General features: G+C 48.9%; 1 protein-coding gene and 1 long non-coding RNA gene across 2 annotated transcripts in view; one reads left to right on the top strand and one right to left on the bottom strand.

The window, feature by feature from the left end:
* Positions 1 to 4796: 4796 nt before the first annotated feature.
* LOC138446683 (uncharacterized) lies at positions 4797 to 6302 on the bottom strand. Its single transcript, XR_011259511.1, has 2 exons — positions 6195 to 6302; positions 4797 to 5551 (listed from the first exon to the last, which is right to left on the bottom strand). It is a non-coding gene; the product is annotated as an uncharacterized lncRNA (long non-coding RNA).
* Positions 6303 to 6365: 63 nt separating this feature from the next.
* Positions 6366 to 23893, top strand: part of STK24 (serine/threonine kinase 24) — a 96615-nt gene continuing 79087 nt past the window's right edge. The window contains exon 1 of the mRNA XM_069601926.1: positions 6366 to 6823. Coding sequence (XP_069458027.1) covers positions 6782 to 6823 — 42 coding nt within the window. The 5' untranslated portion in view covers positions 6366 to 6781. The remainder of the gene's footprint in view (positions 6824 to 23893) is intronic.

The following is a 23893-nucleotide window of genomic DNA, read 5'->3' as shown; positions in this document are numbered from 1 at the left end:
GCCTAGGGACACTGTGCAAGAGGAAGTCACTCTCTCCGGGGTTGCAAGGACCACGTAGAGTGACTCTTGTAGAGAGGAACTATATGAGGATGAAGCCACACAGAGGTTGGCAGATGTGACAGAAAGACAGAGCTCTGATTTTATTATCATTGTGCCCACCCTCCTGGATGTCTCCATGCCTGATTTAGCCAAGTTTGGATTTCCGCCACTGAGCTAAAATTTTCCCTTTGTGCTTATGGAAGCTTGAGCTAGGTTTCAGTCACTTGTTATTCGAGGATCTCTGACTGATGGTATCACTAAGCATAGCTTCTTGGGAAACCAAATAAATCTGGGCTGGAAAATTATTGTATGGGACTACATGCTTATCTTTTTGAAGGTGGAGTCTTGACAGGGCAGTATAAAGCCAGTATTTTCATGAGGATTCCAAGTATGTACACTTGGTTCTGTGCATTTTGGAATTCAGGCTCACCATCAATGCCTGCATCTCAGAGGCAGATTTTACCTTTGTGTGGTTACACAATGTTCCTTAATTCCCTAGATCGCCTTGAAGTGAAAATTAAAATCATTTTCTACAATTTATCTTCCTTGTCACAAAACAGGGCCAAGGGCTTTTAAGAACTCTTACTGTGGTTCCGTGATTGTAGGATGGATGACATCACCCTTCTGGGGAGGATTTCATTTATGCCTGTTCTGGATACTCTTGAGAGCAAACCCAGCCTTGGGAGAGGGAACTACACACACACACACACACACACACACACACACACTCACACTCACACACACACTCACACACACTCACTCACACACACACGCACATGGGAACTATACACATACACACATACCGCTTGATGAGTCTTTGTATACAGAATCCTTTCTAAGCTGATTGGCAGGGTCAAGTGGCCACTATTGAGAGGGTGACGTGCTCGGTTAATTGGCTCTCTGCCAGGCAAAATTGCACAAGAGAATTTTTCTAGTGAGCCTGTTTCAGTGAGTCCTTCTGAACAGCCTAAGTTTCCCTCTTGTGAGCCCCTAGAACTGTCACGCCAGGATCGCACAACAGAAAGCACCCTGGGGCCCCAGACGCCAATCCTTCTGGTGAATTGCATCCCCAACTGTGGTGATACTCAGGGGTGAAGGAGAACTAGAAAGAAAAACAGACCTTACAAAAGAACAACCTTTTGGCTGAAATGAGTGGTTACGACTTTTAATGTACTCCCTGCAAAATACTCTGAACTTTTTTTCTGATATGTGTTGCTATGTATTCCAGATGAATTCTCCTAATTAGAAATATTTTATCAAGCAAACACCTGCCACTGCTCTGAGTGGTCCAGTGATTAGAGATGGTGTTCTGGTTTCTGTGCAGCATAAAGTTTAGGGACTACGCCCAGAGAAATATGAAGCAATGCCTCTGAGCAGAAATGTGAAATATGACATGTGTAGAAGGGCCTTGGGAAAAGAGAAAGGAAACTCATGTTCATGGAGCTAAGCCTGGAAGAGTTGCTTAGAGGGGGTGACCAGAGGTGCATTTACAGTGAGAAGGGTGTGTTATGGGCTGAATCGGGTCCCCTCACCTGGTTCATATGTTAAAGTCTTGATCTGAAATAGCTTAGAATGTGACTCCATTTGGAAATAAGTCTTTTTGGCTCTGCTAGGTCTTTGTTGCAGCGTGCATATGGGCTTTCTCTAGTTGCCCCACAGTACACAGGATCTTAGTTCCCCAACCGGGGATCCAACCTGCATCCCCTGCGCTGGAAGGTAGATTCTCAACCGCTGGACCATCAGGGAAGTCCCTGGAGATAGTCTTTAAAGAGGTAACTAAGTTAACACGAAGTAATTAGGGTGGGGCCTAATCACATATTATGAGCATTCTTACAAGAAGAGGAGCTCAGGACACATACACACAGATACAGACACACAGGAGAGGCCGGGTGTGGACACAGGGAGGAAATGGCCAGCCACCAGCCAAGCAGAGACAGCTCAGAAGAGACCAACCCTGCTGACACCTGGACTCTGGACTTCTAGCCTCCAAAACTGTGAGGGAATGATCAATTTCAGTTTGAGTCAACTAGTCCGTGGTACTCTGTAATGGCATCCTTAGGACACACAGGCAGGATGCAACCCCAGACTGACTTAGAGTCATGCTCTTGTGAGAGCCTGCCCTCTGAGCCCCACACACCCAGAATCAAACTTCATGTGTACCATTCTTCAGTGTAGCTAGATCTTTTCCTAGGGCTTGAGAAAAGCCCTAGGCAGATATATTTTCTTGCTGTCATGTCATCCGACCATGACTAGACATGCTTCCTGTATACTGATGTTAATTATCTGTCTTCCTCTTTTGTGTCTTCACCTGCTTAACATGTATAGAAATTTGTTAAGCCTTCTGTTACTTATCCAAGCTACTAATATTTCTCTTTTAAAGTTCACCGTGTGAGTCCTTTTCTTTAATCTGTAAATTTAAATTGCTAATGTGCTACTTGTCTAGCTGTTCTTTATAAAGTGGCATTTGGGGGTGTTTATCTTTTCAACTCAGAAGGAGAAGTGAAGGGACTGATTGTTGAATTCTTGTTTTCCACTGAGCTCTGCTGAGACTGTGAGCTGGCTGAGGGGAAGTCAAACACAAGGGTTCTATATTTGGAGGGGTATGCAAATGTCCTTTGTGGCCCCGAATATATGTGAGAGCACAATTCATTGCCCAACTCATGTCTTTAAGTCAACACAAAAGACAAAGAGGGTCAGGGGATGAAAATAATTTCATGGGTTAGCATCTCCATGGAGACCAGGAAATGCATAATCTCTATGGAGACCCTCAAAATCTCTCCTTCTGAAATTACAGTATGTATGATCTGTTGTCATTGTAATTGAGAGTGGAGGCAACGTGACACGAAGAAGGGGATGAGAGGATAATCTTCTTCTTAGTGGAAATTATGGCTAGTGTGGTTCTGATTTTAATCAATCAGTATTGTAAGATTCTGAAGTTAGGATGCTGCGAGGTCATGTCACCAACGGTGGGATGAAGCACGTGAGGATCTGGTCCTTTGTATGCCCAGCACTGAAGTAGATGTCTGACATAAGTTGGCACTCAAAGAATGGGTTAGTATTGAAATGGATGCAGTGAACAATTGGCTAGGATCTCATCATTGGCTCAGGCCTGTCAATCATCTCTGCTCTGCTGAAACAAAGGGAGGCGGTTACTGTGGGCCATACTGGGGAATGTCTGCCTATGACTGAGCGAAACCAGTACCTCCTTTTTGGTCTCTCTTTTCTCTTTCAAAGAGCACGCTGCTCAGTTGTATATATATGGTCAGAGGAGGAAATGAAGTTTAGTTGGGATGAGGCGATAAGCAGGGAATAGGGAAACAGACCAGCTAATGAATGCAAGTCACTGTGTCCAGATAAATCCTATCCTGTTGTAACCAACATGGGCTTAGCCTCACTAGTCTCTGGGATTCTGAATACTTAAAAAAAATTATTTATTTGGTTGTGCCAGGTCTTAGTTGTGGCATGTGGGCTCTTTAAAAAAATTTTAATTTATTTTTGGCTGTTCTGGGTCATGTTGTGCCAGGTCTTAGTTACTGCGTGTGGGATCGTTTAAAAACATAATTATTATTTTTGACTGTGCTGGGTCTCCGTTGCTGTGCATGGGCTTTCTGCAGTTGCGGTGAGCAGGGACTACTCTAGCTGTGCTGCGCACAGCGGCTTCTCCTGTTGTGGAGCGTGGCCTTTCAGTCATTCCAGCTCCCAGGCTACAGAGCACAGGTTCAATGGTTGTGGTGTAGGGGCTTAGCTGCTCCGTGGCATGTAAGATCTTCCCAGATCAGGGATTGAACCCATGTCTCCGGCACTGGCAGGTGGATTCTTTACTACTGAGCCCCCAGGGAAGCCCCAGCGCGCAGGACATTTAGTTGCAGCATGCAAACTCTCAGTTGCGGCATGTGGTATCTAGTTTCCTGACCAGGGATCGAACCCAAGTCCTCTGCATTGGGAGTTTGGAGTCCTAGCCACTAGACCACCAGGGAAGTCCCCTGAATACTTCTTATGCCTAGATTACTATGCACCCCTGCTGCCCCCGGGTCATTTGTTGGAAACTAGCCCACTGCAAAGTGGGCCCAAGGGTTCTTTGAATTTCTTATGCTACTGCCACAGATCAGTGCCTGGATATTCCTGTTCACTCACCCTATTTCTTCCTCATCTAGCTGCCATGTTATTGGCCTGGTGGCTGACCCTAGTTCAGTTCAGTCGCTCAGTTGTGTCTGACTCTTTGCGACACCGTGAATCACAGCACACCAGGCTTCCCTGTCTATCACCAACTCCCAGAGTTCACTCAAAGTCATGTCCATCGAGTCAGTGATGCCATCCAGCCATCTCACCCCCTTCTCCTCCTGCCCCCCATCCCTCCCAGCATCAGGGTCTTTTCCAATGAGTCAACTCTTTGCATGAGGTGGCCAAAGTACTGGAGTTTCAGGAGAGACCTATTAGCACGATGGTCTCTATTGGTTGAATACTAACTAAAAAAAAAAAAATCATCTTTAATTCCAGGGCTAGCCACTGCTAAATCTTGGGGCATATACTTCCAGGTTTTTCTCTATTTATACATTTACACACAAAATTATATACATCCACACACACACACATATATATGAAGGGTTATATATTTAAATATAACTTCATATATATGAAGTAACTTGAGATCAGACTGCTTTCTACCCTGCATTTCCTTAACAATATATCTTGAAAATATTTTCCCGTGTTAGTAAATATTGAAGTACATCACTTTAAATGACTGTATGACTATATTATCATTTAAGTAAGTCTCAGACTTTTAATCGGTTCCCAATTTTACCACCATCATAAATATCACCACATTGCATCTTTTTATATCCATTCTTCTGCACTTCTCCGTTGTTTCCTTAGGAAAATGCCTGGGTTAAAGATGAACATTTTTTAATATTCACACGCTTGTCTGATCTGCTGTCTATCTCTTTATGTACGCTTTTTGTGTGTGTGTACACAAAATTTACACAAGCCGGTGAGCGCCCTAAGCATCAGGGTTCATGCTTTTTTTTTAAAGTTTGTATTTGCTCTATTCTCTTCACAGTATTTGGGGGTGGCAGGGTTTCAAGGCTCAGTGACGGTCGCACACCAGGGACCACCGTGAGGTATCTGAAAGTATCCTGGAAGATGCTGAGGATACAAAACATGCATAATTTCCCAAAGGAAAGCGGGGAGTAGGTTTTTAAGTCATTGCTTATCTGATCCAGAGCACCGCAGGGAACTCTGAATCCAGTTGACACCTCTGAGAAGAAACACTCCTCATTCGGTGGAGGGCTTTTCAACTTCTTCCAGCGGTCTGCGAACTCTATGGGCTAATTTTTGGAGGTCCAGCCTCACCCAGCCTTGGTGCAACGTCATTCACGGGCACGAATGTAGACGTCGGGGTCCTAGCAACCCCAGCTGCAGCCGGTCCCTTCAGGGGACTGCCGCTGTTGGTCGTTGTAAACAAACTACTACTTTCTGGAGGCAGCAGTGACTCACTCCTTCTTGCTTCTTTCCTCTGGAGTCGGAGGAGAGGTGACCAGAAGGTGGAGGCAGCCGAAAGAGCGGGAGAGAGGCAGGGGAAAGTCTAGACATCGTTTCCTTCCATTGTCTTCCCTTCCTCCTCGGCCCTCCCTGCCCGCTTCTCCCTTCTGGTGGGTGGACGTCCCCCGCCCCCACGCCTTGGTCCGGGGCCCAGAGACGATGGGGTTCAGCCCCCTCACTGTTTGTTGGCTAAGTTCACAGCTCCTAGTATTCCAAGTGCTTTCAAGCAGCCAAAGCACGGGAAACGAACCGCTTTCGGCCTCTCCCCTCCCGGAGGGCTTCCTCCTTGGGTTGGTTTGGAAACTTCACCCGGACACCGAAGAAGCTCCGCCCCGGTAGTTTTGAACCGGCCGCTGGCCGAGGCCCCCGCCGGGCCCCCAGGCTCTGCCCTCGGGGAAGTGGCCTGGGGCCCCAGGCCGAGAGGGGTGGGCTTCTTTGGAAGGCAAGCCCAGATCCCCCGGGGTGTCCGACCGGCCCGGGCCTGCAGGGCGGGGTGGGCGCATGGCCCATCCCTGACTCCGAAGATCCGCGCCCTCCCATCTCACCACCGGGGGGGACCCCTACCCCCCGCTAACTGAGGCCCCTAGCCCCGCACCCGCCCGCGCGTCCCCCTCCACCTGGTCTAGCCCGCGGGAGCCGCGCGGACCTCTACCCGGCCCGGCCCGGCGGCGGAGCGGACCGCTGCGGCCTAGGGCGCCGGGCGGCCGCGAGCCTCCTCCCCCTCCCGGAAGCGCGGGGCGGGGTCCCCGGCCCGGCCGCGGGGGCGGGCGCGGGGGCCGGGCCGGGGCGGGGCGCGCTCGGCGCTCGCGGGCTCGGCCGGCGGTGCGCGCCCCACTCCAGCTCCAGGCGCCAGCGCGCGGGCCCAGGCCGCCCGGTTCCAGTCCAGCAGCAGCAGCGGCAGCGGCGGCGGCGGCGGCGGCGGCAGCAGCAGCAGCAGGGCGGCCGCTCGCAGGGAGGCCCCGCGCTCCTCGCAGCCCGTCCCCGGCGCGGTGCATGGAGACGAGGCCCGCCGCCCGCTCCTGAGCCCGCCGCCCGGCCCAGGACCCACGGGGGGCTAGGGTGGCCTCGGGCTCCGGCCGGCCGGCCCCCCATCTCCCGACCCCGGCCGCCCGAGGAGGGCTGCGCGCGGCCCGCGGGCCTCGTCGCCCGCGCGGATCGCCGCGGCCCGGCCGTCCCGTCCCAGGAAGTGGCCGTCCTGACCGCCATGGCTCACTCCCCGGTGCAGTCGGGCCTGCCCGGCATGCAGGTACAGGCAGGAACCGGGCCGCCGAGGGGCGGGAGGGATGCGCGGGCCGGGGCGGAAGCGGGGAACTTGGTGGTGTAAACACGGCCGCTCCCCCAACCCCCAGTTCCCCCGAACGCTGCCCCTTCCGGGGTCGCGCCGGCCTCCCGCGCCGCGCTCGCCGCCTCCGGGGCGTCCTGCCCGGCCCCGCGGCCCGGGTCTCGCGGGTGGGGTGGGGGTCGTGAAGGGACCTGGGGGGCCGCGGCCCGGAGGCGGCCCTCGCGGGCCGGGAGTCCCGGTGGTCCGGGGAGGGGAGAATGTGCGCTGCTGGCCCAGTCGCCCTCCTCGCGTCCCCCTCCCGAGCAGCAGGCCCCGCGCCGGCCCATCCCCTGGGAAGAAGTGATGTGGAGAAATGCCCTTGGAGGCCCGGCTCGTTCTCGGGGCCCGGGTGCGGGCTAGGGGTGGGCAGCGGTGGAGGCCCTTGTCCCTCCCCACCCCCCCTACCCCGGAGAGGGGGCCCCCGGGCGCGCCCCGGCTCGTCCCGGCCCGGCGGGTGGAGGAGACAGGGCGGGGAGAGGAAGGGGTAAGCGCCAGCTCCGCTTTCAGCGCGTTGCTCCGCGCGCTTCCTCCCGGTGCAGACGGACGGGAAGGTGCGAAGCCTGGAAGTCCGTTCTGGAAGGGAGGAATCGATCGGACAGCTTGCACTCGGACAGCGTGGGTCCCGGGACTCTGGGCTGGACTTGGAAACTCGATTGGATCCGACCACGGAGAGTCCCTTCCCACTAACCCTCTCCGTGGCTTCTTTGTGGCCTGTTGGCCTCCCAGCGGCTTAATAATTTTTTTCTGGAGTGGGGGCGAGGATGCATCAAAGAAAGTTTTTCGCCTTCGGGGATTATGTTTAGGCGTTTGAAAAATAAAAACCACCTTCCTCGGCTAGTTTGTGATGTGTATAAACGGGTAAATGGTGGCAAATGTTTGGGATTAAAAATCTCTACGGAACGGTTACGGTATCTCTCAAAAGTTTTGTTCCCCCCAGGTTAGCCGGGCGAGGGAACGTACGAACTTTAAGAAAACAGTCACAAGTATCCGAGTGGATTATTTGTATTTTAGTGTTCAACGTACTGTTTCGTTTTTTTTTTTTTTTTTCCTCCCCTTCCTCTTGAGGGCTGAGAAGTATTTGGACCACATGGGAGCCAGGAATCTGCCCCCTCATTCGAGAGAGATCTTTTCTCTCTCTAAATCCGAAGTAGAAAACTCGACTTCATTGTTCAGGTTTGATATCTAGAAAAAAGTTACCGGGATTTTAGCTTTTTTTTTAAAGTGGAGTGACAATTAACATTAATAACTTTACTGTACTTAAAAAGAAAACTGTCCTTGAACCTCCTGTAAAGAGCTTTTAAACAACACGCATTAAAAAACCTAAGCTACTGCTGACCGCTAGGTAGAAATCAGATGTGGTTTCTTGGTATTTCCTAAAATTCCTGCTTTGGTTTGGTTTGAATTTAGAGACAGGAAAGCAGGGTGAACTGGGTAAAAATGTATTTCTGACCAGTAGAGCAAGAAGGACCTCTTGTAATGATTTGGAAAAAAAAAAAAAACCCCACCAAGAACCATATTTGGTCAGTACTTTCTTGAGATATACTCTTATGCTGTTAATTAGGTTGTATGTAGTCTGGTACACATGCCTTGCTCAGTACTACTGTGGAGGTGTAGTCAGCCTTTGTGGAAAGGGAATCTATTTAAAAAGGTGCTTAAAGCTTCTCTGGCTGATGCCCTCCAGTCAGTATCAGATGGTCACCAGGTCAGGTGGTTATCTAGTCTCAACACTTTTTTTTTTGTCCTCACCTTTCAATTTTTTGCTTCAGGAGTGTGGGCCAGAATTCTTAAGTCTTGGATAAGGAAGATTCATTTCTTCAAAAAAGAAAAGCTTGCCTCCCCAAACATATTTCCTCCGTAAAGTTACAAGGGAGCTGTTTTTATTTTGCTTTCTCAGTATAAAGGCGGGTAAGTTTTTATTTGGTTGAAACAACTAGACTTTCAGCTCTTGCAGTTTTAGGGGCGCGAGGTGGCTTTGGACAGAGTCATCCCTGTGTTTGAAGTGCCTCCATACAATCTATGATGTTTGTTTCTGATGTGCCATTTGGGAAGGAATATTCTTTCCTTCTCCCTTCCACTCCAAAAGAAAAACAACACACACATTTTATTTTCTGCTTTGAATCAGCAGCTGCTGCTGCCCAGGGAGGCCTTCCTCAGAGTTGTTATTGAGGATTAACGTAAAGGCACACCTGCCTCAGACGGCTCTCCAGGATAAAACGGGAGGAAAGTGCTAACCCACCTGTGCCCTTGCCCTGTTAATCCCATCTCCCTCCCTTTTTTCCTCTCTCATCTCCTGACCAGGATTTATGTGGAGATGGCTTAAAAATTTCAAGAAAGATAGCAGAGTGGATTCAGGCAGCCCCTAGGCAAAGATCCTTAAAAAAAAAAACAAACCTGATTTAAAAGAATAATTGCAGTTAAAACTTCCTTCTTCATTGTCTTGCAAATCATTTTTATGCCTCTAGATTCTTACTGGTACCACCTGAGGTGCAGGTGTAATTTATGTTATTGTCTAGATGTGGAAACCAGCAGAAACTAATTGAACTGACCCAAGGTGAGAAGGTGCATTATGTGGCAATCTGTGACTAGAGACCAGGTCTTTCCTACTTTTGAACTCATACTCCTACTGGCCTTGCTGAGTTAGTCTTATTACTTTAGCAGAAAGTAACATTTGTTTCATCCCAACTTGGGTTTGCAGAAGAAATTAAAATATGAGACTGATACTTTGTTTGTTTGATCAGCAACTGTTACTGAACGCTGTTGTGCCAAGTACTCCATGAGGGGTCGATGGCTGTAAGTCTGAATGAGTTATCCTTTTTAATAACTGTTTCATAAGAGGAGTTGGGGGGGGGGGCACTTTTCCTTTTTTTTTTTTTTAACCTCCCACATCCCAGTTTCATTAGCATTGGGGAAAAATGGAAATCACTAGCTTAATGTAGTAACTACAAATAGACATAAAGAAATTAGGTTGAGTGGTAGATTTAATAACTCCCTGTCCTTCATTGAACATTTGTTGCTTCTCTCAATTTAATTCAGATTGAAAGAGGGGCAAGCATCAGCTGGAGACAGCAGCACTGATCAGCTTTTAGTTGCAGAAGTTGTAAGTTAGAATTAGATCTTGGTTTATAAATTTCTATCGTGGAATTTTATGAGTCACCTTAAAACCTGTTTTGAACTGTGACCCATGTAAGAAATACATTTTACATCAAGACCTAAAACTAAAAGTTTCAGAAGACAGTCCTAATCCTCACTACTTGCGAGCTGCTGTGCGATGCGTTTTATTAAAGAGAAGAAAGCCGTTGCAAAACTAAATTGATTTCACAGCTGACTGAATTATTGTCGTTCAGTCGCTAAGTCGTGTCTGACTCTTTGTGACCCATGGATTGCAGCACGCCAGGCTTTCGTGTCCTTCACTATCCCAGAATTTGCTCAAGCTCACTTCCACTGGGTCAGTGATGCCATCCAATCATCTCATCCTCTGACTGAAGTATACCTTGTTGAAGTGTAAGCCGTGTGTTAGGACCCAAGTCAGCTCTAGCCTGTGTTGAGGATGTCATACATCCCAGGTGGCGCTAGTGGTAGAGAACCCACGGTCAGTGCAGGAGACATAAACAGATGTAGGTTCGATCCCTGGGCTGGGGAGATCCCCTGGAGGAGGGCCGCCCACTCCAGTATTCTTGCCTGGAGAATTCCATGCACAGAGGACCGTGGTTTTCTGCAGTCCATAGGGTCACAAAGAGCCTTGATTGGAGCGACTTAACATGCAACTACATATAAGATACTCTCATATTTGACAGGACAGACTGTTTACAGGAAAAGCTGGGAAAGTGAAAGTCTCTACTTGTCACCATCATCCTTCCAATTCTCTTGCTGCTTGGAGAACCCTTCGCTGAGAGTGCCTTTTGCGTGGGGAGCGAGAAACGTTGAATAGCCATTGGGGGTGAGTTGGGACACTTGGCCAGTGCTCTCGCTCCCCCGGGGGACACCCGTGTGCACTGGCGATCTGGAGACAGAGGATGGCTACGCTTGATTGTGCCTTCAGCGCTGTCTGACTCTTTCCTTCTTGGTGGCCCATCTCCACAGTTCTTTCCTGTTTCCCGTGTTCAGCCTCTTGGCACCCTGCACCCTGAGCAGAGGTCGGCGTGAGTGTGTAGACTTGGGGTATTTGTGAGGTGGGGGGCCCTGAGGCACTGGAAGGGAAGGCTGATCTGTGGAGTGCGATCCAGCATTGGGCTGGATGGGGAGCCGCCATACACGCGGTGTGTTTCTGTAGCAGCCCTGGCAGGTGAAGCTGCCTTCTGGCCTCTCCTCAGGAAGTCCGAAGCCTAGTGAGGGCTGATCAGGGTGCTCTGCCCAGGAAGGTTCAGAAGGGTAGGGGGCCGCACAGAGCAGGGCTCGGGGATGGGCAAATGAGCTCGAGGGGCCTAGCTGGGACCCGGAGCTGGAGGGGTGGCACCCGGGGTGAGGCCCTGCATTCCCCGCTGCCTGGGGCCGAGTGTTCTCGGAAGCTTGCTTCCTCGGTGCTCTCCCCGGTGGTGGGAGAAGGTGAAAGAATGCTGGGCGCGCTGGTGCCTGCTCAGGAGGTGGTGGCAGCTCTTCAGTGGTGAGCTTCGGGCTTCGTTGCTCCGAGGGATGCGGGATCTTCCCGGACCAGGGATTGAACCCGTGTCCCCTGCATTGGCCGCGGGTTCTTACCCACTGTACCACCAGGGAAAGTCCATAATGGGGCTCTTAACCTTCGTTTTACAGTCTTTATTACTCTTTCATGCCCCTTGCATTTGTTCTGACCTTTTCCCAATGCGATGATGTTATAAGGAAAATAAAGACACATTGCTGTTATTGTTAGTAGGATGTTTTTAAGTTTTGTTTTTTTTTTAATATTCGTTTCAAGACTTCAGGTTTTCTCTTCTCTGTCAGCAGAATTTAAGAAAGTTAAGAATTTGTTTTGCGTAAAGTCAGCTCTTGAGGGACAGGATTGTCAGAAGATTAGGAAAAAGAAAACAGCTTGGAGGAGTCCAGGACGTTTAGGTCCTAATCCTGTATCAGGGAACGTTCTTGATAGTATCTCACGTGGAACCACCTCGACCTTCAAGTAGAAATTGGTCCGATTAGATTTTCCTGGGCTGATAACATAGCCCAGTGTCCTGGAGGAGGGTGGTTATGCGTCCATCGGCCTTTCTTGTTCCTTTCTGTAATTTTTGTGGTCATCGTTCTGGTGTGCAAAATGGAGCGTACTTATTTGACGCAGATTGACACAGCTTTTCAGTTGAACAGTATTTTTCTAGGTCTTGGGTTCAGATTTCTCAGGAAATGAACCCGTTGGCAATTGCTGTGTTTTACACAGTCAAACACTGAGGCCGGTCCAGGAGTCTGAGGGTTTCTTGTGAAACAGGTCACTTCATTCTCTTTTTGGGTAATTTCTCCCAGTGGTTCAGAGTTGCCTGCTGTGCAACTCCATACCTGCAGGAAATAGACCACACCCAACCAGCCCAGCTGGGGCTTTTTTGGTGCTTGGGCTGGGCTTAGCATTGTTATCAGCAATGGAATCTTGGGGCGGGTGGGAGTGCAGGAAATAAAAAGTTGACTCTGTTATCCCTCCATTGCTGCTCAGAGTCAGGCCCTGTCATCCGGCCGGCCCTTCCCCTCCCAGAACTTAGGTTTTTGCAGTGTAATGCCTTTCAAATTCTCAGTGCCAAATGCTTTGAGAAGGACAAAAACAGGGCTGTTATAGCACCTGGCTCCTGGGGTGATATGGAGTTTCCTAATCCTGAAGGGCTCCCTGGTTTCCAAGGTTTCGTTTGTTCAGTCGCTCAGTCGGGTCCGACTCTTTGCGATCCCATGGACGGCCGCATGCCAAGCTTCCCTGTCCTTCACCATCTTGTGGAGTTTGCTTGAACTTATGTCCATTGAGTCGGTGATGCCATCCAACCTCCTCATCCTCTGTCGCCCACTTCTCTTGCTTCAGTCTTTCCCAGCATCAGGGTCTTTTCCAATGAGTCAGCTCTTTGCATCAGGTGGCCAAAGTGTTGGAGCTTCAGCATCAGTCCTTCCAATGAATATTCAGGGTTGATTTCCTTTAGGATCGACTGGTTTGACCTTCTTGCAGTCCAGGGGACTCTTAAAGAGTTAGAGAGCATCAGTTCTTTGGCGATCAGTCTTCATGGTCCAGCTCTCACATCTGTACATGACAACTGGAAAAACCATAGCTTTGACTGCGTGGATCTTTGTTGGCAAAGTGATGTCTCTGCTTTTTAATATGCTGTGTAGATTTGCCATAGCTTTTCTTGCAAGGAGCAAGCATCTTTTAATTTTATGACTACTGTCCACAGTGATTTTGGAGCCCAAAATCTGTCACTGCTTCCACTTTTTCCCTATTTGTCATGAAGTGATGGGACCGGATGCCATGATCTTAGTTTTTTGAATGTTGAGTTTTAAGCCAACATTTTCACTCTCCTCGTTCACCCTCATCAAAAGGCTCTTTAGTTCCTCTTTGCTTTCTGCCATTAGACTGGTACCAAGGTTGAGAGGAGAGAAATAAGATGTGCCTTAGCTTGAGACAAATTATAAAACATCCCAGTTGTGGGTTAAAGGTACTTTGTGTACACCCCACTGGGGACAGCACTCCACTTACAGACCTTCGTATTTTCAGGAGGACCTCAGTCAGTAGAAGAGGCTGTGTGTTCAGCACCCTGTTGGTATCTGAAGACATTGTGGGAACTTTCTGAGTTTTATATTAACGCTTACCAGATAGTCAGCCTGTGTTTATCTTCCCACTTAGTCCCTTCCTGTTTTTCAAAAGACTTTTCTGGCCCTAAGATTTGAAAGGACCCCATAGTCCAGATATTTTGTCTTATGTTAATTATTTAGGATTTTTTTTTTTTTTTTTTTTTTTAGTTTAAAAAGTTATGCATGTGATAAAGGGTTTGTTGGAACAGAGGCAGTTCCTTGCCCTTGGCTTCCATTTTCTCCTCCCTGAAGGCAGCCCCTTTGCTCTGTGCTGGCAGTTGCTGTTACTTCTTTGTTCACAAAGAGCATTTGCAAATAGGGTTTTCCCCTGTCTGTAGACTTTGGACCCTGACAACTATGAGGGTTTAGTTCTTGAGTCCTTGCCTCCTTCCCTGGCTTGTCCCTTCCCTCCCTGCGCCCAGTGCAGTTACAGGGTAACTTGGTCGGATGCGTGCGTGTACATTAACGGGACTCCAGAATCTCTAAGCCCAGCGGGTCATTACTAAACCAGGATTACTTTTTCAAGTCTTGTTTGGAAGTTCTTTTTTTGGAAATGTAATTGTTTTAGTCTGAGCTGCTGTTACAAAATATTAAAAACCCTAGTGGCTTAAACAAACACTTGCCACAGTTTTGGAGGCTGGAAAGCCCAAGGTCAAGGCTCTGGCAGATTAGGTGTCTTCTGAGAGGCCAGGGGGTGGGGGGTTCTCTGGGGCTCTCCTTCCAAGGGCACCGTTGCCAATCCGGAGGGCCCCACTTTCATGACCTAGTCATGTCCATCACATTGGTGGGGGGTTGGTTTCACCATACGATGGTGTGTATGTGTTAGTTGTTCAGTCGTGTGCAACCCTTTGCGACCCCGTGGACTGTAGCCCGCCAGGCTCCTCTGTCTATGGGATTCTCCAGGCAAGAATATGGACCCATATGATGGGGTAGGGGGTACTCATAAACGTTTAGTCCTTAGCAGCACTTGTAACTCACTCAACCCCAGCCCCAGACCAGTTGTTGAAACCTTCCCTCGGGGAGTCCAGGTGGAGCACGCAGGCGGTCTGTCTTGTTTCACTTCTTTGGAGACCCCTTCCCATGAGCCTCTTGGCCTGGACCGCTGGCATCCTGCGTCGTCTCTCCCTTCATCGCCCGGATTCCTCGTGTTGCTGTCTTGGGTTGGCTCGTGTTCTGTGACTCCTGCCATCGTGGCTTCCACCACTGAGTTGGTGGGACATACCTTGTTGTGGCCTTCTTGTGAATGGGGTGCATGGGAGATAGTTTTTTTTTTTTTTTAAAGTCTTGGATATCTGCAAATTTCTTCTTTTTGCTTTTCTCCTCTGTTGATATTTTGGCAGGGTATTTAGTTACGAGTTGGAAATTATTTCCTCCAGAATCGTGACAGCATTTCCACTGTTTATATTAATATTAAACAGATGAATAAAGTAGAAGGTGAATTTCAAGGTCAGGACTGCCCAGTCCGTGGTGCAGGGAGGGCCTTCTGAGCCGCTGTCCTCTTTCTCGTGGAATCTTGCCTTTTGGTTTCTCTCCGTCAGAAAGAGGTGGTGTACATATATCCTTGTTTTTCTGTGTGTCTGTCTGTGACCCCCACCTCCCCGACTTGAATACCCCTTTTCCCTTCTGTCTCTCATTTTCTGGTCTCAGGGTCCTGTGGACCCAGAACCGTTTCCAGGGCAGCCCGCAGTGTCTTGTCAGAGAAACTTTTGCTTAAGTTGACTGCTGTTTGGGGCGAGCAGCTGTGGTCCCTGAGTGAGTGTGGGCTTCCTGGGAGGACGGGGGTGGCACTGCCAGGGTGGGTCAGGTGACCGTGGGACCCGGCTGCCCCTGCACGTGTGTCCGGGACAAATGAAGAGCGAGCGTCCCTGTGACCCCGTTCCTGGCTCCATGCTGCTCCTCAGATGCTCGCATTAGTGGGCATGTGGCTCCAAGGCTGTGCCTCCTACTAAAAACAAAGTACCTTTTTGGGGTAGAAGCACATGGTGATAAACGAGTGGAAATGAAAAGGAATCTAGAACTTGGGGGCTGGGCGTTGGCCAGCAGCTGTTTTCGGTACAGTTTTCCCAGCATCGCTTTAAAAATCCAGTTCAGCGCGGTTGACTCACAGTTGTCAAACTGGCACCTGAACTCCTGCTGAACCGGGAGCCTGCAGTAGAAGGCCCTGTGTGCACGCTTCCTCCCGTGTGTGCAGTGCCCTTTCGTGGTACCAAATGCTTCTTGAGAGGTAATTTGAAAAGAAAAAGAGGGGTAGGCACGAAGAACTGCTTGCTTCCTCAGCAGTTGCTGCCGGGCGGCGGGTGGCTTTTTCCTTCTGCTTCACTGGGGAACCTGGAGAGATAAGCAGGAAAAGGAGATGGTCTTTGGGCGTTCCCACGTTGATGCCTGTCAAGGAGACAGTGGGGTCCTTGTAGGAAGGGAACTTTGTTCTCTTGCTCTCCTCCCAAAGGCCCCACGCGGGGGCAGCTCATGCCCTCGGCCCATCCTCAGGGCTTCCGCTGCGAGAAGGGCTGTTGGACCAGTTTTAAAGACGAGAAAACTGAGGCTAAAGGAAACTGGACCAGGGCTCTGCACCTGGGAGCAGAGCCCTGATTTTTAGCCCTCCCTCCACCAGAGTGCCTCCTACCTAGCATTTCAGATCCTGCCTCGCTGTCCACATGGCTGCTGTTTCCCTAAGGACCTGGTTGCTCCTCCAGCTTCTCTGAGACCAACCCAGTTCAGGGCCAGTACCTGCTGGTATTTGGGGGCACTTTTATTTCCATGATATTTTTTTTTTTTGACTTTTGAAGAGTTTGTTCATGTTCCAGGGCTATTTTTAATGGACTTCCTGGAGTTTCAGAGGGTGGGTATCGGGGGAGGTGGCCGGTCGCCATTCTCTTTCTCTCAATTCTCTCTGCTGAGCCCTTAGGCCACCCTGGGATGGGAGAGCAGCCTCTGGGTTCTGTTTCTTGCCTCTCAGGGTGTTGCCCTGGTGGTTTTGAAACCTAGTTGTTTGTGCCGAAGTAGTAACTGGAAAAAGCAGCCTGTAACAGTGGTTTTTCAGATTTCAGCGTTTACCCTCATCCATCGCCTGGAGGGCTTGGTAAAATGTAGACAGTCTGGGGTGGAGTGTGTGTTTCTAACAAGATGCCAGGTGTGCCAGGGCCAGTTTGAGAACCGCTGCACCGCAGTTAAAAACCCTTTTCATGGACGCACACCGTAGTGGTGCCCAGTTGCAGAGTGGCTCAGTGGGTAGTCAGTGCTGGCGAGTTGGGGCGTGTATTTCAGAAACCGACTTTGGAAGCACGGGTCTGACTTTGAAAGTTGAATAGGCTTTTCAGTGGAAAGAATTGCTGGACTCTACCAACAAAGGTCCATCTAGTTAAAGCTATGGTTTTTCCAGTAGTTGGATATGGATGTGAGAGTTGAACTGTAAGACAGCTGAGCGCCGAAGAATTGATGCGTTTGAACTGTGGTGTTGGAGAAGACTCTTGAGAGTCCCTTGGGCTGCGAGGCGATCCAACCAGGCCGTCCTAAATGAAATCAGTCCTGAATATTCATTGGAAGGGCTGATGCTGAAGCTCCAATACTTTGGCCACCTGATGTGAAGAACTGACTCATTTGAAAAGACCCTGATGTTGGGAAAGATAGAAGGCAGGAGGAGAAGGGGATGACAGGGGATGAGATGGTTGTATGGCATCACTGACTCGATGGATATGAGTTTGAGTAAGCTCTAGGAGTTGGTGATGGACAGGGAGGCCTGGCATGCTGCAGTCCATGGGGTCACAAAGAGTTGGACATGACTGAGCGACTGAACTGACTGAACTTAACCGTTTTAGTGTGTATTACACTCTGGCTAGGGGGCAGAGGAAGACATGTGCTCCATGTCTGTCTGCCTTTGGAACCTTGTTTTTTAAAAAATGCATCTCAGAACTAGCCTTCATCATTCTTTTGGGAAACTCTGAGCCTGAACAAAGGTCCTGAGCCCGAAGCTCTTCCTCAGCGTTGTCAGGGTCGTCCCTCTTAACTGTTTCCATCAGGTCGGCCCCTGCTTAAAACCCTTTGGTGGCTCCCTGACCAGATATAAACTCCAGCTTAGCACCCAGGACCCCCTCACCCTGCAGGAGACACTCCCTGCCCACCCTCAGAGTCACCCCAGGTTCCTGTGTCTGGGAGCCCCTGACAAGCCATTAGTGTTGATATTCTGTTGGCTTTTCCTACCCCCCCCCCCCCCCATTGGATTGTGAGGCGAGACCTGCAGTGAAGGTCCCCATCGTCCGCCTCCCAGCTGGTGCTCGGCCCAGGAGGAGGGGCTGCTGCTGTGCCTGGTGGAGGGTGGGGGGCAGCTAGGAAATGAGTAGGCGCCCCTGCGCACAGCTGATGCTCTTCTCTCACAGTTGTTCTGCTTAACACTTAGCAGATCTGCATGTCTCTGAACTGAGAATACTATTCCAGACCAATAGTCTTTTCCGTGGTTTGGAGGTCAGAGGTTTTGTGTTTTTGTGTAGAATTAGTTGACTTGATTTTTTAATTAAAAAACGATAGATTTCTGTGTTGTTGTTTAGTCGCTAAGTCATGTCCCACTCTTTTTGCGACCCCATGGACTACAGCCCGCCAGGCTTCTGGGTCCATGGGATTTCTCAGGCAAGAATACTGGAGTGGGTTGCCATTTCCTTCTCCCGGGGATTTTTCTGACCCAGGGATCGAACCCTGAGTCTCCTGCTTTGGCAGGAAGATTCCTTACTGTCTGAGCTCCCCATTAGCGGCCCTTTATTAGTGTGTCCTGTGATTAGCTATACTTGCTTATCTGAGGGTGGTTTTTGGTGGTGGGCAAGGGGTAGGGGACTTTTTTAACTGTGTTGTAATTTTTTTGCGGTTCATTATACAGGCATTTTCCTGTATGAGGGTGAATGGCATATGAAGCAGATTTAGGGGATGAACTGTGTCCAGAAAGGCGGTTGTGAGGTTTGGGGGCTTTTCTCTTTCCTTTGTTAATAACAGATCTGAAGGGTTTCTTTCTTTTTTTTTTTTTTTAAATCCAAAACAAGAAAACTCCTTTTGTGTCATTCAGGATGCCTTCCTCCCAGTGTCATCTTCAAGGAAAAATGAAATGCTTACATGGAGTGAAACTGCTTGCATTTATTTCCTGGCCTGCTGACCCAGGCTGCCTGTATTTTTCTGTGCTGTGGGTGGGAGGTGCTTGGATCTGAGTGGTGGGGGTCTCAGGTCACCCTCCCCGGTGGGCCTGGGGCCTTCAGCGACCCCAGCGCCAAGGCGCAGCCCTGGCTGTTGCAGGACGGAGTTCTGTTTTGCCGTATCGTGAAGCAGAGTCATCTCCTAAAGTGATCACGTACATAGTTTAGAATAGTTTTTAGTGGAAAAGCAGTTTTCCCAGGAATCTACACATTTCCTGCTCTCGTGGATCAGTTACTGCTTATGTGAAGCAAACGGTTTCATGAGAGGAGGGCTTCTCAGCCTTCCTCCCCAAATAAATACATACTGATATGTGTGTGCTCACCTATAAAATGGGTTTTCATTTTTTTACTTTTGTATTTCCAAAAGGAATAAAATAAAACCCTCAGCATCCTGAAAATTAATTGGAGTGAAAAGCTCTTAAGTTGGTAAAATACTTGTAAGCCTTTTAAAAATACTTATTTTAATTGGAGGATAATTACAGTATTGTGATGGTTTTTGCCAGACAGCAGTATGAATTGGCCGTAGTTAAACATGTGTCCCCTCCATCCTGAAAACCCCTTCCCCTCCCTCCCCACTCCATCCCTCCCAGGTTGTCACAGAGGACTGGCGTTAGGTGCCCTGCGTCGTACGTCAAACTCCACACTGGTTATCTGTTTTACACTTGGGAGTGTATATGTTTCAATGCTCTTCTCTCAACTCATCCCAGCTTCTCTTTCTCCCACAAGCCTTTTTAATATGGCAAAATTCTCAACATTTTGAGATATTTTATATTTTATACCTAGCCTGTTGCATCAGTTATTTCTTTATATGTTAGCTGAAGCCATTAAATGAGGCTGTTTTTGAAATTCCATGAAAACGATTCTCTCTTGGTCTTTTTTGCATCAGAGCGGCGATGATCCGGTTCAGAAGGGGTGGGGATGGGGGCATGTGCTGGTTGGGGCGGTTGGGGGGGTTGCCGTGAGGACTTCTGGCCACTTTGCACATCATGAAGTGAGTGGGGGTTTGAGAAGGAGAGCGTCTAACTTACTCATGTTAAGTCCAGAAATGGACGAACACCTTTCAGTCCATAGGCCATTAAACTGCTTTTAAAGCAGGAGCGTCTGTAAACCCACCTGTTGAGTAGAGGTCTTCGAGTTGTTGTCTCTGTACGCGTGTCTCTTTAAGCGATGGCAGTCATACGTAGGTGTGCTTGGCATGTTGTTTTCCATCTAGAAATGGATCGTGAATATCACGCCCGTTTCCCTGCAGTTTTCCTTGTGAGGATTTTAATGGCGTTTCTGACTCACCTCCTTAACGTGGGGCCTGCCCATCCTTAGGACACAGAGTTCTAGCCAGCAACCCGTTCCTGTTTGGCTCTGCTGGTGGAGATGGAATTACCTTGCTGCTTTTTCCTTTTGCCTTTGGAGAAAGAAAAATTGGTCATCCTCCCCCTCCCACAACAGTGTTATTGGAAAGCAGTGGTAGTTGTTATCTAACAAGTTTTGTTGGTAATTGCTTCACTTAACATGAATGAGTTAGATGGCGCTCCTCGTGTTATTACGCATTCACTCTGGGCCCTTTGCCCTGTGACAGATGTGTGTCCTAAAGAGCGGACCCCACGTGTGGGCAGGGACCTGCAGAGACTGTGCGTGTGTGTGTGTACACGCGTGTGTGTGTGTGTGTGTGTGTACACGCGTGTGTGACAGCATGAACTCAGAACAACACAGCCGGTCTCCTTTCCCGACTGCCTGTCCTCTGTGGATGGAGCAAAGGGATGGACCTGTGGGATGTGGAGTTCCGTCTGGCTGAATCGCATTCTTCCTGGTTGTTCTTCAGATGGATATTCTGTGTATGTGATTAAAAAAAGTCCTAGTTTTAAAACAGCTTTTTATGTCCTGCGTGTCTCTTTTTAGTCTTTGAATGAAAAGTTGTAGAAGATGTAGAAATTAGCAGGTGCAGTAATAGGTGCAGATAATAATAGGTGCAAATATTATGACTTAAAAATGTAATCATTGCTGCGAATGAGCAGCCCTCCTGCCCCCCTCCCCCACCCCAGATGAGGATGAATATGTGTCTTCTAGTTTTGTCTTGAGTGATGGGGCCGCAGTCCGTGAAGTTGCGCAGACCGTGTGTACGTGTTTTCTTCCTGCCCAAGATGCACTCCTGAGTGCGGCTCTGCTGGTGGTAATGGTGCCTGCCTTGCCGGAGCTGCTTAAGGTTTTCCTGACATGTGAGTTCTGATCAGTTTAGGTCTCCCCACCTCCAGGGGAGTTATGAAAAACTCTTCGTTCCCAGAGACTTTGAGGGTTCGGTTAAGGGGCACTGACCTGCACTGCTGGACTTCTACCATGTTTGATGAATAGAAAAGCGTAGGGAAACATACACAGCAATGATATGAAAATAGAGCATGACTGAATTTTGCTAGAACTGATTTGCTTTTTTCTTTATTCAGACTTAAAAAAGTTTTCCTTTTTGTGTGACTGATTGTCTTTAGTTATTTGTTTCACTCTTACAAAAGTGATCACAGAAAGGGAAACCTGTTGGGGAAGAGGACAATGAAAGAAAAAGAGGACGTGTTGTCAGACTTTATAAGAGATCTTTGCTATTTGAAGCTGAAATTCTATGTAGTAATGTAGTCAGTGTGGCCATTTTACTTTATAGTACTTTGTAAAACAAAATTAATAAGGGATTTATTAATGTTTCTATTTGTAATTTCCATGAACACCTCTCTTACAGTTTGATACCCAAAAAAAAAAAAAAAAAAAAAAAACCAGCAGATTGGTTTCGTGTCTGAAATAAAGTTTTAACTATGGGCAATCCCCAAGTACATTTCAGATTTCATTTGTAAGTTTGTTGGTTGAAGTGCCCCCTGTGTTTTTAACAGAATTAAATTTGTAAACAGTGGTTAAATTGTGAGGCTAGGCTTGAAAACCCTAACTGAACTATGAGTTCAGAGTTTCTGGTTCTGCAGGCAAGAAGCTAGTTGGTATAAGAGAGCTGGAAAAGAAGGAAGACTTTCTTTGCTAGTGTTGGTGCAGGCCTGGGTCCATGCAACATCTGAGTTCAGGTTGGTCCCTTGTCCTACTGGGCCTCCCTGCTAACGCCAGGACCCTTGTTCCCCATCCTTTAATGCCTTCTTGATATTGCATCTCTGGCGTGAGTCCCTCTTTGCTACATGTCATTGAGAAGTTCTCAGTGAAATTTCCTATTCCTATTCTTTGTTTTAAAATTGATTTTAGTTAGACGTCGGGAAGGCATTTATACAAGTTCATACTCAGTGAGAGGAAGAATGTATGTTGATCTAACCAGATAGGTAGAATGGGAGGCAGTGAAGAACTGATGGCATGGGACAGGCATGATGTCTAGGGCTGCAGAAGAGTCTGCCACTGTGCTGGCGTTGATGAGGAAGAGGAATGATAACCCTGACTTCAGGGAGCTTACAGTTTGAGAGCAGAGGCACACGAGTGAACACTTTCCACTGGTACACATGCCAGAAGTAGCACAGAGAAGGAAGTAAATATACTGAGAGGTGGCAGTTTGAAGATCAATAAAGGAAATGATGCCTGAGCTCTGTTTTAAAAGAAGGCAGAAGGAATCCGGACTTCCCTGGCGACTCCTGCAAGAGACCCCAGTTCGATCCCTGAAGTGGGTGGGTGGCAGCCCACTCCAGTATTCTTGCCTGGTTGAAATCCCATAGAGAGAGGAGCCTGGCGAACAACAGTCCCCGGGGTCGCAAAAAGTCGGGCACGATTGAGCGACCCATACACATACACACAGAAGGAATCTAGACAGAATAAAGTATTTAAAAGCATAGGGTTTTTTGGTTTTGTTTCAGTAGCACAGAGTGTTGGGGAAAGGGCAGGAAATTCAGTTTTGCAGGACTGTTAAAGAAAGAGATAGACAAAATTGAAAAGGACCAGCTCATAAAGGACTGTGCTTAGCGGTTCGGGCTTTGGTTAAGTGATGCAGCATTGCGGGGAATGTTTGAAGGGGCAGAATGAGACCAGTTTTTGTTTTGACAGTTTGGTGCTTGGACTGGAGGAGGGGTGGAGGGTTGGCTGGTTGACTGTTGATGGACAGAGGTCTCGGTGTGTGGATGGGATTCAGGGAGGGAGCTGTGGACGGAATGAGCTGGCTTGGTGATGGCCCCTTGGGATCTGGCCTCAGTGTAGGGCCACCTATTGGCATAGACAGATGAGTCATGGGGCCACCTGTTGGCATAGACGAGGAAGAAGCTACCCAGATAAAGAGTTTCTGTTTCAGAGGACTGGAATGCAGGTGGAGGGACAGAATAGGTGGTTACGTGCATGGGCCTGGAGCTTGGGCGAAGAGTCCAGGCTGGGGACCGACCAGACTGCTGATTTATGAATGAGGTCATTGGGATGGTTAGCCTCCTGAGGAGTGGCATGGGCACCGTGGGGAGGGCGGTTGGAGAGGGTGTAGCCTGCGTTTAGCTCTCAGAGGCATCTGCTGTCCCACCCCGCTTTACCTGTTAGGCACCTGAACTCCGCTGCCATCACAGCATCAGGGCAGTCACAGCATCAGTGATTTCCACCCTGGCCCTGGGATGGGGGGCCCGGTGGGCAGGGAGGGGCACCTTGTGGCTTGTCTGTCTGTCCCCAGCGGGAGCAGTTCATGAGCTGGTTGTCTGAAAGTCCAGAGCAGCTTGTTGTTGCTTGGGTGATGGGAGTTTGATTAGATAAACCGTATGCCAGGGTTCCAAATACCTAGTATAGACTTAGTTTTGACCCCGCTAGTCTTTGATGTGTAGTTTTATGAATGGCATGCCTGAAGTGGCTCAGAAAATAACTTTCTGAGCTGGAGAGCAGAATTTTGCAAGAATGTCGTTCAGACGTCTTAGACCTCGGTTAAACCTGCAAAAATTGTTGTAGAAGCCCCTTGTTGCTCAGTTGATAAATCTTGTCCAACTCTCTTGGGACCCCATGGACTGTAGCCAGCCCGGCTTCTCTGTCCATGAGCTTATCTAAGCAAGAATACTCGAGGGGGTTGCCGTTTCCTTCTCCAGGGGATCTTCCCCATCCAGGGATTGAACCTGGGTCTCCTGCATTGCAGGCGGGTTCTTTACCGCTGAGCCACTGGGGGAGCTCGTCGAAGCCTCTA

Source organism: Ovis canadensis, chromosome 10, assembly GCF_042477335.2.
Source record: "Ovis canadensis isolate MfBH-ARS-UI-01 breed Bighorn chromosome 10, ARS-UI_OviCan_v2, whole genome shotgun sequence".
Taxonomy (NCBI): Eukaryota; Metazoa; Chordata; class Mammalia; order Artiodactyla; family Bovidae; genus Ovis; species Ovis canadensis.
Note: the sequence above shows the minus strand (reverse complement) of the source record. Positions and strands in the feature narration are given on the sequence as shown.